Source organism: Chlorocebus sabaeus, chromosome 2, assembly GCF_047675955.1.
Source record: "Chlorocebus sabaeus isolate Y175 chromosome 2, mChlSab1.0.hap1, whole genome shotgun sequence".
Taxonomy (NCBI): Eukaryota; Metazoa; Chordata; class Mammalia; order Primates; family Cercopithecidae; genus Chlorocebus; species Chlorocebus sabaeus.
The window spans coordinates 58,543,226-58,559,612 of NC_132905.1; the positions used below are offsets into that span (position 1 = coordinate 58,543,226).

The 16,387-nt window shown below is 38.3% G+C and overlaps 1 protein-coding gene across 5 annotated transcripts in view; it reads right to left on the reverse strand.

The window, feature by feature from the left end:
- RALGAPA2 (Ral GTPase activating protein catalytic subunit alpha 2) overlaps positions 1 to 16,387 on the reverse strand; it is a 328,251-nt gene that overhangs the window by 227,799 nt on the left and 84,065 nt on the right. For all 5 annotated transcript variants that reach the window (XM_007961465.3, XM_037993998.2, XM_073008650.1 and 2 more), the window contains 5 exons: positions 15,546 to 15,773; positions 10,205 to 10,372; positions 9,003 to 9,140; positions 5,135 to 5,283; positions 398 to 509 (listed from right to left, as the gene is read on the reverse strand). In XM_007961465.3, coding sequence (XP_007959656.3) covers positions 398 to 509; positions 5,135 to 5,283; positions 9,003 to 9,140; positions 10,205 to 10,372; positions 15,546 to 15,773 — 795 coding nt within the window. The remainder of the gene's footprint in view (positions 1 to 397; positions 510 to 5,134; positions 5,284 to 9,002; positions 9,141 to 10,204; positions 10,373 to 15,545; positions 15,774 to 16,387) is intronic.

Below are 16,387 nucleotides of genomic sequence, written 5' to 3' on the forward strand. Positions count from 1 at the left end.
TGGACACTGTCCTCTCTAGGTAAGCCCATTCTGTGGCTTGAAATACAATTTCCCAACACACTGATGGCTCTCAAATTTTTATCCCATTCCCATGCTTCCGTTCATTCTTTACCTCTCCAAATCTACCTAGCCTTCCACCAAGCCAATCAGAGCTTCCTAATTCCTACCACCCTTGAGCAAATCAAAAGAGGAAGGAGGTGGTAGAAAGGGAGAAAAGCCTAAAAGCCCAGCACTAATTGTAAAGAATAGATCATAACCTTCAGGACAAAGCTAAGAAGAAAAATTTCTAGAAATTTAAATTTAACATTATTCTTAAAATTCTCAATGATTAAAACTAGTTTGCTATAAAATCTGATTGACTTCTTGCATTTGCAGTGTTTTAATAAAAAAGACTTACCCTAAATAGTAACCCTGCCAAGCTCTGGGCAAACAAGTCCTTTATTTGTTTATCCTTTGGCTTCTGCATGACAGCTTCTGTTATCCTGAGTAGTATTTGCAACATCTGTTCCCTGGGCCACCCAAAATAAAAGCTCATATTAATAATCATGTCTCCAAAGTACTTTAACTTATAGGTACCAGAAATTCTCTTAAGAATTCAGCAACATTGATAATTACGTATTACTCGAAACTATTAAAGTCCAGATGCCAATTACATAATGAATATCATATTTTACCAAAATAAGCTCCCTTATGTTACAACGGTTTTAAAAATATGCCTCCCATGTCCACACAAACAGGCAGGATAAAACATAACATTCCAGCCTGATTTTCTTCCCTTGCAAAAAGAGAGGCAAGACTGTCTTCTCCAACTGTGCCAACACCTTAAAGGCACTCAGTGAAAACCTACTGGAACGTATGCAGCACTCTTTAATTTTGCTATCCACTGTTTTACTTGACCTGTAAGGTCTCCCTATCTTTGCAACAGGAAGTTAAGTTGACTTTCTGCCCTTTATTTTGGGGACACACACAGTCAGTATCTTGGTATGGTGGAATGCCACAGTACTCACAGGCAGGAGGGGTTTGCATTACAGGACACTTACAGGCACAGTGCTCACGCCTAGAAGATCCTGACTCTGCGCTACAGGGCACAATTGAGACAAATGCCATCACTGCAGCTCAGTTCCAATGTGCCAGCATTTGTTATAGTCTCTCACAGAAGGTTTTACGTAAAAGGACTTTGAAGTCTATAAAACAGCATAGAGACAGCCTAACACTGCTAATTACAATAATAAGTTATTCAGAACAGCCAAAAGACATTTTTCTTCCTTATACCTAAGTTATATTGCTCATATCAGAGTATCTGCTCACTTTTTCTTCCCCTAGATTCCATGGGAACACAGAACACGTTATGTAACAGAGGTGCATTTGTTCCTTGAGGGAAATCACTCCGGTTCCTTTCAGGTTTCACATGCTAACCATTCATCTAATCTTTACTACCTTCTCCTTGGCTTTACTGCTCTTTAGTAATAAAACTGAGAATAGGACAAAGTAATCAGATGAGATCTCTAAATCATAGTTCCTGTATACTTTTCTCATATCTCTGCATATCAGAATAGCATTTTCTCCTAACAATATGCTGAACCTCATAAAATTCCTCACAGTAAAATCACCTGTGGGGATTTCCTGCCCTCTTTGTAGCTGGCCCCATTTGATTTTGGTCCCCAGAGTCATCTGTTGGTATACATTCTCACTGCACTCCATGCTACTTGCCCATGTATTCCTATTCTCTGCCTATGGATTCTGGAAGCACAGAAGAGAAAGGACTATCTTCTGGGCACACACGCATGAAGTACAATGGTGACTTTGAAGAGAACTGGGAGAAGAAATGGCACAGTGCTGGGGGACAGCTTGTCGCTCACCACATTCAGGGTACCCAGGTCCCTGTCGCCAGGGAAGAGAAGGGATCACCACTGCCCGTTCCTGTTACATGATGCATAAGACAATGAAAAACAATCCCTTGCACACAACTAGTTACAGACCCATCATGAGAATGTGATGAGAACAACAGATATCATAAGTTTCAAGTAAAGCCTTGATCATGGCAACTGCTATCAAAAGCTACAAATGTGATCAAAGCAATGACTGACAAAAACACAGTCAATCTGATTGCTGAACCTATGAAAGCTTAGAAAGGCATGCAGAGTCTTCTGGAAGAAAACAAGGGTGGAAAAACTACGGTTTGGAAAAATCTTTCCTAACAGTAGAAAGATGCACAACCTGCCAAAGCTGCCAGTTTTGACAACTGCTTGTTCCTTTCTATTTTGTGAAGCACTGACTTCTCCAAGGAGAACTGCTCAAAGAGTGTAATAAACTTCTGTTGGAGTACATCGAATCAGGCATGTGTGTCATCCCTGGGTCCGACACAGGAGTCAGGGTTTTTCTACATTCTTCATTATTTACCTGATCTCCATCTCTTCATACAGGTGCCATTTCAACTCATTTACATACCAGTTATTCCCTGTTTCAGGACCACTTCTTACAGTTCCCTGGCTACAGCCCCGGTCTCAGCCACCATCATTTATGGCACTGTATGCATGTTCTCCAGCAGCCACAGGGGCCTTTCAGAAGCATAAATTGTATTATGTCACAATCTTGCAGACACACAAGGAGGTAGCTGGTGTCCTTCCTTTGGTCTGCAGGACCCCAAGAAACCTGGCCCTGGCCTGCCCCCTGCCTCCTCCCCTCTCACTCCATCCACTCCACCACACTGGCCATCATCTTGTCCTTCCTTAAACAAGCCACTTTTTTTTTTTTTTTTTTACCTTTTCTCCCATCAGGGCTTTTGCATCTGCTGCTCTTTCTACCAGGAATGCCCTTCCCTTAGACCTCCCCAAGGCTCCTCCTTCCCTTTACTCAGGGCTCTGCTCAGGAAGGCTTTCTCTGACAGCTGACGGAAATAACTCTCCCTCTATCCATGCCAAGCAACACACACCCAATTCAGGACTCTTTTCCCTTTCCAACCTTCACTGTTCTTCTCAGTACTTCAGACTCTCTGAAATTGTTTCTAGGTTTTTAATGTTTCTCGGTCCTATGAGGATGTAACCTCATGAGGGCAGGGACCTTGTCTACATAGTTCGCCACTATATTCTCACAGTAGACGCTCGATAGTTATTTATTAGATGGAAGAAAAGGAGGTAAGGAGAGACGGGAGAAGAAGGAGTGAGGAAGGAAAGGAGGGATGGGAGGCAAGGGATTATCTGGTACTTAAATACACAAGAAAATCTGTTAGAGAAACTGCTCACATTCCTTTCTATGCTCTATTGACCATTTTCCCGTTAACTATTTTCATCGATTTCTACAATTTTTCTTTTCTATACTTTCACCTAGGAATCTATGAATTTGTAAAAGTCAGAACAGAATTGCTTAATTTTACTTCCTAGAATTTTCATCAAAATAAAAAGATTATCAAAAAATATAAAAAAATTGCTGATACAGTAGTATACAAAACTCAGGAAGTTTTCAAAGGAGAAAAACATTTTAAATGATGTTGATAAAACTATGGTATTCAGGAACAGGTATTTTAATTGAAAGCATATACCAGCATTTCTCATTATTGTCAATATTACTGACGTGGAATTTAACTTTGTTTACATCATATTGTGCATCACTGTAATATTTCTAGTTTTAACAATTTCTTAACTTGGCAAATAGTGCTAAGTTTAGAAGTCTGGGAAAGATGATGTTGGAATCTACATCATAATATCATTTTGATGCCTGTGGTTTCTGTACTTGTGAACTTTCTGCACACCAGGATTCTTGAGTCCACCCTTCCCTCATCTTTGAAGCAAAAGAATTGGACTTGGTGGCCTGCAGTTCCTTTCCGATCAGACCTCGTGTCCACGCTTTCCTACCAACTGCAGACACTTTCCAAAGCCCCTTTCCTGCTGACTCAAGGGCCTCCAGAACGCAGACATGGGCAGAGGACCCCTCTGGTTTCAGGTAGGAAAGGTGCCACTGGTCTGCAGGGCCTCCAAGGACTGAGAACCAAGGCAGAAGATCACCTAGGGAGATGCTGGGGTGGGCAGCTTGATTGCACAAGGGCGGCGGTGGAATGAGAGGGAACATGCAAAGGACAGGCTTGAGGAGCATTTTAAAGGCAGAAGTGAGAGGCTGATGACACATGAGGAGAAGAGGAAGAAATGGAAAGTGACTCTGAGGCTTTCTGGTCTGTTGCTGAGCATCACTGAAAATACCTCATCAGATGGAGTAAAGTGAGGACTTTTTTTTTTTTTTTTTTTGAGACAAAGTCTCACTCTGTCACCTAGGCTGGAGAGCAGTAGCGCAATCTCATTGCAACCTCCGCCTTCCGGGTTCAAGTGATTCTCCTGTCTCAGCTTCTCGAGTAGCTAGGATCACAGGCACCTGCCACCACACCTGGATAATTTTTTTGTATTTTTAGGAGAGATGGAGTTTCGCCATGTTAGGCAGGCTGGTCTCGAACTCCTGACCTCAGGTGATCCACCCACCTCAGCCTCCCAAAGTGCTGGGATTACAGGCGTGAGCTACCGCACCCAGCTGATGACTTTCAAATAAGAGAAAAGCAGGAAAAAAAGAGAAGAGCAGGAAAAAAAAAATCTAATGCATTGTTTACCTATAGGGACATTATAAATAAAAACATCAAATAAAAACAAAGATGAAAAGGAAAAAAATGTTGTTGTAGTTTTAATAACAGGATCAGATTTTTGACTGCACTATGTATTTAGTCTCTGATAATTTATCATTTAAAATAATTGTTTTTCCAAAATGAATTTAAAACATCAAGTTAGAAGCAATAAAAATCAGTTGACAGCATTTCAGGGCAATTAACAAACTCTCCTGAGCTTATGATGAATATTATAAGACACCAGTTGCTGCTTTTCCACAAAACTATGTTTGATGAAAGTTTAAAAGGAAAAATCCACTATTAAGTAAAATACTTATTGTTCAAGGACATTTTTAAAAAATAGAATGAAAATAATTGATCTATCAAAGTACTGGATAACTACCTTCTTCATAATTCACAGAAACTGTTACAAAAGACATTTTGTCGTTAACTTTGTAAAAACATTAAACAAATGCAAGCCTTAACATTTAAATGATGTTGAAAAACAGAAACATCTGTTTTACAATACTAATTAATTTGATAGAAACTCACCATGTCTTTTTATTCATTGTAAGCTCCATTATCATGCGCCTAAAAATAATCAAAACAGCTTTACAAGCATCAACTTGTTCTTTCAAGAGCACGGGAACTTCAGCACATGGTTCCAACAAAAAGACGTTTGCAGAATTCGTCAAAAATACCTTAAAATCAACAATTTTACATTAGAAAATATAACTGAACATAAACATTTGAATAAATTTTGCTTAAAGATGATATTAATTTCACTCTACCAATGAAATCACTTTTTAGTTATTTCCAAAAGATTCGATTTCAATAAGGCAAGTGGTACCAACATATAAATTCACAATAAGGCAAAAATTCATTAAGGCAAGTGGTACCAACACATATGCAAAATTTTTTTTAGTTCACCCTTTAGAATCACTTAAATACTGAGACACCTGAAAAGCCTTTCCCTAGGGGAAAAGAAAAAAATCACTATTACATATTAATATTGCAACTACAGAAATTTTATGAGTCAGAAAAGCTTTTGAAGACTTCTTTTCCACAACCCCTCAACAAAAAAAGGAAAACAAGGGGAAAAAGTAGGATTGTTGCATACGAATGAGAAACTTTAGTGGGGAAATGTGAGGAGAAGAGGACAGATGGCCAGACAGTGGTCAGACAGAACTATGTGATTCTTATTGAGTCTCCCAGAGCATGAACTCCTTGCTGACAGGAGCAATGGACAGCACCACTCAACAGGCATAAGAACCTCAAGTAGCTGTGATGTGCCCAGAAACAGATGAAGCCATTGACATCACACGTCTTCCAGGAGCCTATGTTTTTAAATATGAAAGATATATTATGCAGTAGCATACAAAATCTAAGTGAATTCTTAAGGTTAAAAGCTGAGATTTCAAAAACAATTCAGAAAATCAGCCAACTACTCTACCCTCTGCCTCAGACCTTTAGCATACAAGTTCACTGTTCTCTACCATCAGGGGTATCTCAGCAGAAAAATGTGAGAAGCGCTGATCCAGGATATCACATACTATTACTGCTTTGAGTCACTACAGCAAAATAATGGTGCGTTTCCATTTATACAGTTGACACCAGTGTCCCATCATCTGCAGATATTCTGAGTTGTCAATCTGGTATGAGGACGGACCTGCTCCATATACTTAGTACATTCCCTCTTACATCTCCTTTGTGTTCAACAACACAAGCTCAAAGGATGAAGGAGCTTCTCTAGCTCATTTATAAATAAAATTCTTTAAAGTGTTGTATCAAAATAAATGTACAATCTGACCAAATTAAAATTCACATCAAAAGTCAAGTGGGTGAACTAAAATATTCACAGCCTTTAAAGTTATCTTAGGTAAGATTAAAAGGTATTATGTCCCAATTTTCTAAGAAAAATCACTAAATAAGCACTATAATATAGTTGATGATGATAACTTCAGTCATGAAGAATTTACTAGTCTTTGAGTAAGAAAAACAAAAACAAAGAGCTTTTTGATTACAGCAGTTTTAGTGGTTCTGTTTTTGAAAGAAGTACGCCACAGATGATATACTGCAACACAGATCCTTTTAATTCAATATATTTGGCTTCTTGAATACGAATTAAAAACTTTTTGCACATTCCCATGTAAGGAGTCTTTATATACTTTTACTTTTTACAAAACATCAAAGGTACTGCATGAGTATTTCTTATTAATGTGCTGGTATCAGTTAAGGTAAAAATAAACTAAATTAGTATGTCCAGAGTGCACTTGTCAAAAGCAACTATAGAAAACTACTATCTCTTGAACATCTGAGACACAGTTGGAGAAAAGAAAGAAAATTACTATCTTATCAAACCTCCATTTGGCCCTTTTTCTTAATAAACAAAGTAGAGGACCAAGGTATTAGATACAAGAACAAAACTAACTATTTAAATCCAAAGTAAATACTTTTTTTAACTGTAGGACTATATATAATAAAACAGAAATTGTTTTTTCTCAGTTCAGGCAAGGACAGTAAGTCCTCATTTAACGTCATTGATAGGTTGTTGGAAATGATGACTTTAAGCAAAATATAAAAGAAAATTATTTTCTCATGAACATTATGATGAAATGATGCATTATGATGAAATGATGTTGAATCAAACCATGTTACTCAAAGACCTGCTGTACTCACTTCATTTAAAGTCACCATTTCTGAGAACCCATTGATGACATTAGTGAGGACTTACTGTGGATGTAACTCATCCTTTCAGAAAATAAAAAGCACTCTTTTGAACCCAGGAGATCACTGGCACCTGCAACCACCACAGACTGTTGCTGGAGATCCCCTTAGCTAAAAGATGGAGCTACTGAGGGACAAAGGGCAAGGACTCCTGCAAGAGTTTCTCTGATGGGGATGCAGGTCATATTTATGAGCTACACCAAAAGATGCACAAGTGAAATCATCTCAACTTTTTTAAGTTAACTTCAAAATTACGTGTGGGTTTTCAATGAAAAGTGAGAAAATTCATCAGTATGGTATATTAAACTGCTAATTCACTTGAAAACAAAAAGGATACCACGAAAACGAATCCTATCAAGAAACAGATGACAGAAAATTAGAAACATGCGTGTCATTCCCAGACTTTCCCCAGACTCCACACCTGGCCTCTACATGGGAGGCCTAAGTGACACATCTCCAAACGTGGATGAAGGGTGGTGGGTGAGGGCACAGTGAGCGGGGAATGAGAGGCACCCTGTATTTTCACTTACTCTTCAAGCTACATGAGACCTGAGAGGAAATCTCCCAATTCCCATTTTTGAGGTAAAATCCTGAGCTCTGGGGAGGTTAAGTAAAGATCCAAAGTTGCTCTTTCAAATGTTCTCAAATGGTGTCAGTTCTATTTCATATATTCATTCAAAACAGTGTGGCAATTCCTCAAGGATCTAGAACTAGAAATACCATTTGACCTAGCCATCCCATTACTCGGTATATACCCAAAGGATTATAAATCATGCTGCTATAAAGACACATGCACACGTATGTTTATTGCGGCACTATTCACAACAGCAAAGACTTGTAACCAACCCAAATGTCCATCAATGATAGACTGGATTAAGAAAATGTGACACATATACACCATGGAATACTATGCAGCCATAAAAAAGGATGAGTTCATGTCCTTTGTAGGCACATGGATGCAGCTGGAAACCATCATTCTCAGCAAACTACCGCAAGAACAGAAAACCAAACACTGCATGTTCTCACTCATAGGTGGGAATTGAACAGTGAGAACACTTGGACACAGGAAGGGGAACATCACACACCGGGGCCTGTTGTGAGGTGGGAAGAGAGGGGAGGGGTAGCATTAGGAGATATACCTAATGTAAATGACAAGTTAATGGGTACAGCACACCAACATGGCACATGTATACATATGTAACAAACCTGCATGTTGTGCACATGTACCCTAGAACATAAAGTATAATAAAAAAAAAAATCTAAAAACTACATCAGTCATTTTTCTTTGTAAACACAGCCAATTTTAAGAGGAATATTACTTACAAGATTTTATAATCACCAAGCTTGTCTTGCAAATTAAGAGCCCAGATAACTATTCATGTGTGTTTGGAAGATAATTTAAAGATTTAAATCTCAGTCATTTCACATTCACTATATAATAATCTCAAAAAGACTGCAATCAGTTCTTATGTCTTCTTTGACTAGAAAAAAATTTTTGTAAATTGTGGGTAGGAATTAGAAAGAGAAGTCAGAATAAGAATTTAATAACTAATTAAACTGCTGTTTATTGTTTACTAACAGATGGCTACAAATACCACCATATTTATATGACATTATCCCCAATAAATAAAAAGACAAAATGGCTCCAGCTGTAGGCAGTGGAAGGGTCTTCATGCTCTGGCCAGCCACATACCTGCAACAAAGCCTGGACGCCAGCTTTCACATTTGTATTTTCCTCCTCTGTCACACACCCTCTGCTCATTGCACTTGTGAAGGAGTACGTGCGTCCCCAACTGGAAGATCGTTTATGACCAGAACTTTCAGACGAGGCCTTCAGAAGATAATGATCCATTAACAGAGTAGAAGATGCACATGTTTAACTTACATTTAACTATAAATATAATTATATTATATAAACTAAGTATATTTAGTTGGCATATTTAATTCCTTAAACTCACCAGGATTCACATGAAAATAGGTTCTAGGAGGTAGAGTGCTCCCCACTCAATGATCAACACCTAAAATAGTGCTCAGCACTTAGTATGTGCTGAAAGAATGAGTTCTGTTTGTCCAATGACTGAGTGAGCATGGAATACAGACCTTTAAAATGGGTGATAATTTGCTTTAAAATAAGTGATAAATGATACATAGCATATTCATTTAGATCTCATGGTAGTTATTAAAATGATTTCACCAATACTGAAAAATTAAAATTATGGAATTAACACAGATATTTTAAAGTGATATGCCTCTAGTGAGAAACTTTAAACATTTTAAATTAATTTCATAATAGTATGCCAGAAATATAAATATCGCTTAAGTTTCTTTCGTTTCAGGAAGATATTCCACTCTGTCATTTTGGATTTATCCAACCTATAGCTTTATCTAACATGGGCAGCGGTCCCTCCACGAGGCCAGCACTCAGCGAGGCTTAAAGGAGAGGGACACTGCTGTTTGGTTAGTTCTTTCACAGGAGTAACATCTAGCTGCTTCTGGTACAGGCCACTGCATAAGAAAAGTCTGCCCAAACATTCTCAATTTAGTTTCTCCAAATGATATTTATTTAAACAAGCCAAGGAGAAGGCAGTGATTTTTTTAGTCTCACAAAGAGACATGTAAAATATGATGGTTTATTAAACAACTCTCCTGCGATAGAGACTAACAAAGATGCAACACGCAGATGGCCCTGGGTAGAGTTGTAGGAGATGACTGCCAATCTAGAATGGGAGTACAGAAGCTACTCTCTAAGGCAGACCCTCACAGAACCTGGCAACTCAGAAGTATCAGATGGGATAAAAGGAAGTCTTTGTCCCATTGACAAGACTCTTGACTGAGCAAGTATACTTTACTGAAATATATTTACCCTCAACTCAAAAGACAAGTGAAAAAAATTACCTCCTTGCTATCAGTCTCAGAAAATCCTAATTTTTCAGCATCTTCTTGGGCAACATCTTTTCTATCTGGCTCCTCCATGAACACAGGTTTGTCCTGGAGAATCCACTTTCTGTACACTTGAACTACTTTTCTTGTTACAGCTATCTCACAGGAAGGCAACAAAAATGCCTGAAAGGAAAAGAGAAAACTCCCTTTAACTACAAACAAACATCAGTATAGGGCAGCATCACGGACATTTCCAATGACCATCACTTATTTCACTTTCCTTTGGAACACATAGCTTATAAATATACTACAAAGGGCCACAAATCTTTGTGCACACCAAACTTACCAGCAGAAACAAAGACATTCCTGTAAGAGAGCCCTAAAAAATGGCAGTTAAAAATAACTTTTATAGGCTGGGCGTGGTAGCTCACACCTGTAATCCTAACACTTTGGGAGGCCAAGGCAGGTGGATCATGAGGTCAGGAGTTCGAGTCCAACCTGGCCAACATAGCGAAACCCCATCTCTCCTAAAAATACAAAAAGTAGCTGGGCGTGGTGGCATGCACCTGTAATCCCAGCTACTCAGGAGGCTGAGGCAAGAGAATCACTTGAAACCAGGAGGTGGAGGTTGCAGTGAGTCAAGGTTGTACCACTGCACTCCAGCGTGGGCAACAGAGTGAGACTCAGTCTCAATAAAAAAAAGAAAAGAAAAGAAAAGAAAAATGAAAAAAATAACTTTTATATTCTGAATAATTTGTCTACAAAAATAACCAAATCACCAAATCATACCTACAGAAATCTTTCAATTGGCTACAAAACATAATTATAATGCACAACCTGGACCTTTTCCCAAAAAATCAGAAATAGGTTAGAAGGGACATACTAGTACAGCCAGTGGCAACCAGTTGTGCCCATCTCTTCTCATCTCCATGTTCATTGATGTCATGGTGTTGGCCTGAATCAGTCACGGTGGGAGTGGTTCTACCACAGAAGTCAGCATCTGTTACAAATCAGGACTTCTGTTCCTTTTTTTTTTCTTCTCCTTTTCTTTGCTTTTGTCCTTCTTCCTTTCCCTTCCTTCCTTCCTTTTTTGTTATTATTATTTCTTTGAGAAACAATTGTTTCACATTTATCAGGTTACTAATGAGTTCAGCTATCAATGTTAACAAGAGCCTATGGCAAAGTTGTAGCATTGTGCATATTTATAAGAACTTTTTAACATTAAGGAATTCCCTTACACATCTCCACACAGCAATTTTGATTTAATGTGAGAAGATTCCAATAATGTTAAAGAATTTAAAGGAGAAATGCATTTGCTTTTTGCTTATCAGTTTTAAGAACTCTTTCCATATGTGAGGGGAACAAGAGGGAGAGGTACCGCATACTCAGATGCTTTAATGTGACAGATGAGGATACTGAGGCTTACAGCACCAGAGATATTCTTCCAGGGTTACAAAGTTAGCCACAAATCCAGGTCTTGGTCTCAAGTTGCTGGGATTGTTTTAATACTGCCCTTAAGGTTCAAGCCACAGGATCCAGTTACAGGCAGAACTCACTTTAACAAAGGTTCATGTAATATATCAATATCGAGATAATCATGGTATCAAAAGCCAAAGTAATGGGATTTAAAAATAAAAAAACTCAAATTAAAAACTCAGAGTATATGGGTTGGACAGAATGGACACAGCTAAAGAGAAAACTGGAAGAAAAATCAGAAGAAAATATCTAGAACAAACTATGAAGACATAAAAGAATGGATAAATCAGAAGACAGGATAAGAAAGAGAAAATACAATGAATAGGTTATCCAATGAACGACTGGAGATGCAGGAAAAAAAAAAGAGGGGAAAAAAAAAGATGGGAGGAAGAAACAATATTTGAGGAAAGAGTGGCTGAGAATTTAGCCAAAATGGGTGAAATATATCAATCCCTAGATTTAAGAAGCACAAAGAAAAACAAGGATAAATATGAAGTATATTACAGGTAAAACTGCTGAAAACCAAAGATAATCAGAAAAATCTTAAAAGCAGCCAGAAGAAAAAAGACATATCTCCTACAAAGGAGCAACCACATGACTTTCTATGACTTCTCAAAGAAATAATGGAAGCCAAGAAACAATGGAACAAAAGATTCATGTGCAGAGGGCTGCCAGTGTAGAATTTGACACCCAGAAATAAAATACTTCTAAAATGAAAGCAAAATACAGACATTTTCAGATGAGAAAATTTGTTACCAGGAGACCTGAGCTAAGAGAAATATTAAAACTTATTCTTTAGAGAGAAGGGAAATTTTTCCTGGTCAGAGATTTAGGAAGCAATAAAATGCAATAAAAAGAGAATGTGGATAAATCTAAATGAATAAAACATATTTATGAAAATATATATGAATAAAAAGAATAAAACTGGATGAAACAAACTTTACAGTGGTTCTGAAAGGGATAACATCTACATATTATATATTAATAATAATAACAATGGCATATAAACTGAGGAGTAAATAGAGCTAACATGTGTACTGAGGGTAAAAGTTGGAATTAATGCTAACATTCATGTTAGGAATGCATGTGTTAACTATTTAAGTACAAATGACTGTAAAACTAATTTGAGAAGAAAAATAGGATATTAAAAACAATGAGCTTGAAGGTCCAATACAACTAGAAAGTAAGAAGACAGCCGACTAAAACCTAACAGCAGTTGCTATATTAAATGTAATGAATAATGATCCAATCAAAAGACAAAGATCGTAAGATTTAATTTAAAAAACTATTTAAAAGACTTAGCTGTAATTTATAAGAAGACATCCAAAACATACGAACAGGGGAGGCTGAGAGTAAAGAGTTAGCAAAAGATATACCACACAAACACTAGCCAAAAGAAAACTGGTAGAGCTATATTAAAAATAGACAAGATAGACTTTGTGCCCCTCCTCCAGAAAACCATTACTAGAGATGAAGACAGAAACTTCTTAATGACAACATTCAATTCAAAGGAATATAAACTAATTCTAAGTTTGTATTGCAACTAATAATTTTGCCAAAAATATAGCAAAAACTGATAGGCTTTCCAAAAAAAAATCCACAATCAGAGTAGGATACTCTTCCAAAAGTGGTAGAACAGTAAGCAAAAAAATAATGCAGCCAGAGGAGACATGAATACCTATTGAACCTTCTCACCAGATCCTCCAGGTCTCAATCTCTCACAGTTCTCACCTCTCTGTCTCTCTGAGGTGCATTCAGGATAATCCATGAGGCCTAAAATACTTACTATTTGGCCTTTTGCTTTAAAAAGTGTGCTGACCCCTGCTATAGATCATACACTCCAGGACCCTGACTATTTCAACTCAAATAGTTGCCATGGACTTCTCACATGTACAACAGCAGCATGAATATGACAACATTAATGTAGGCAATGGACTAGGTTTTCAAATCATGGACTATTATTAAAAAAAAACTGTTTTGGCAGTATGATGTGTGCAGTACTACCTAGAAAGGGATGACACAGAAAGAGGGGAGTTCAAAGAGAGGGCTGCTAACCACAGTCAAAGAAAATGGAGAGCAAAGGAGCAAGCAAAACTCCTGTGTGACTTGTCCAGTGACTGTCATAGGAGGAGAGGGAGATGGGGAACCTAGGAGCATTAAAATTAAGATGCAAACATGAATACAGGTCCCTTTGAAGAAGCAGTCAAGTCAAGAGGATAAGCTGATATTAGGGGGAAAAAATGAGCCAGGCTTTGGTCTTGTTATCATTAAGATACTACAGGAACATCAGATGCAATGGCACATGGCCATTTTAAAAGACAAGTGTAGGAGGCACCCAGGGCCACCTTGTCTACATTGTTTAGTGACAATGTAGACACTGAGAGTCTACAGCTGGTTTACTCAGTCATTCTGCCTGATTTTGGCCGTGTGATTAGTTAGGTCTGAAGGACCTCTCAGTAAACTTGCGCCCTGTCTTCCCTGAGACAGATAACTCACTCTCATGATGGTGAATCATGATCCCGAGAGGGCACATTTTCTGTGCAGCAGAGTGAGGCCCTTGAAGCTGTGCTCAGGTGTACCTGGTCTCTGCAGCATTGCGTTACGCTTTCCGGCTCCTGGTGTAGTATATCCTCTGCCAGTAACAAATCTTTCATGAGTATAAAAAATTTGTTTAATGAAATTAATATTTTTATTTACAAGTGAGGTTCAGACAAAAGGCTTGACTGGGAGACATGCCACAGTGGTTGCTGGCACTGGACCCGCAGTAAAGGCCCCAATGAGGCCAAGTGTAGAATTACAGCAAAGACTTGAGCCCTGAATCTTGGTTAACACCTGTAATTTGGGATGAAACAAGAAGAGGGGCCAAGACATGAAACAGGAAAGACACAGAGAGTGAGAAGAACCAAGGCAGTGCCAGGCCACAGAACCAGAAAAAAATATTTTATAAGTGGAATGTTAATTGCAGACTACACAAACATTTTCTTAAGTAAAATTTTTTCTTCATTAAAATGAAAATATGGTAAAATCTCTACACTGCTATGGATTAGGTTGGGACTTTCATTTTTGGTTGATTTTTTGTAATTAAAGTCCCAGAAGTGATAGGGCCAATCATTCACTATCTCAAAAACTTGCCTCGCCAAAAGAAGTTCTCTGTGGTGCATTCCCGTCATTCACATGTACAAGAGTCTTCCTCTCCTCCTCACCTACAACTGGACTCTGCCATTCAAGGGCTTAACCTACTTTTCAGGTCTATGGATAAAACAACTATTCCGCCTCATATACACATACCCACAAATAGGCCACATTCCTGTGTTCAAGAGCACCAGTACCTTGAACACCAAGAAAAGCACCAGTACTTTTCTTGTCTTGGCCTCTGCTCCTTTCTTTCCTTTTATTCCCCTTGCCACCTACCTTTTTCTCTAGTGCCATAAATAATTCTATCATATTGTGAGTGCCACACACCTCTGCAAGGTTTTTGCAGAAACCTCCAGCTCCTCAGAGAGCTCCTTGAGGCTCTGGGAATAAGACTGGACTCTTCTTTGCTGTGTTCATTTGTTGCTGGGTATTCAGGAATGGCTTTCTTCCCACCTAATTCTGAGTTTACTTTGCCACAAAAACATGAAAGTATCTGTCTCATGATTTTGCTCAAATATAGAATTTTCCCTCCTTGTGTAAATGTTTTTCAACAACAAAATTTAAAAATCACAGCAATCCACACAAATTAAAAGATTAGAGGAATCATTTGTTATTATTCAGTTCTGTAACGTAACCCAACTCATCAACTCTATTTGTTGGAGTGTTACAAGTAAAAGAACATGAAACAAAATCGTTTCCATTTCAAGAACTTGTAACACACACACACACACACACACACACTAACCTGGTGAAATACTTCATTCACGAAGTTGACATAACCTCGTGTTGACAAGAGAATCCGCTGTACCATTTCATACACCATTCGGTGCTCTTCTTCAATGCTACAGAGGCTGGAGTTACTGAGTCTTCGGTCCGACAGGGTGCTGCTGTTAGAATGGCTTTTGTCCGGCTCCATGGGCCCACCACCATCCAGCTCAGGCGCTCTCTCCTGCACAGTACCACTACCAACAGTCTGGAAGAAAGTCAGCACACTTCTCAATGATGCTCACCCCAACTCAAGAACACCTGGCCAAACTTCAGTCTTGCCTTGTTTTAAGTAACCCTAGTTACCATCAACGTGCACAGGGTACAGCAAACTAAAACCAGCAACTGCTTGAAGCACGACAGGTTCCAGAGCCTGTACTTACCAATTTTCTAACTAACCAACAAATCCCTCCCAACTCAGCTATTTTAAAAGGAAAACTACTAAGCTGTTTCAGAAAGGAGGGCTGTGAAATTTTCCCAATCTGAAAGGTTTAATTTGCATTGTAAAACCACAGAATAAATTAATGTGTAAACACATTTGTATTATCATCACATCAGGTCTCTACACCTTAGCATTTGCTCCTGTGGTCACAGAGATAGGAAAATTCAGGGGACTTCTTGCAACAACAATGATAGGATGCATCATTTGATTTATGTGACTAAGTGGCAGCTTGACAGTGGAGTGTGAAGATCTTCAAAGGGTATTTTATCAGAAGAATGCTGATCTCAGCTTTATCCTCAGAATCTTAGGTCTAATGTAAAGAAATATTCACAAAATTTTAAACATTTAAAAGACTTTAGGCATGCAAAGAAATGAAGTAA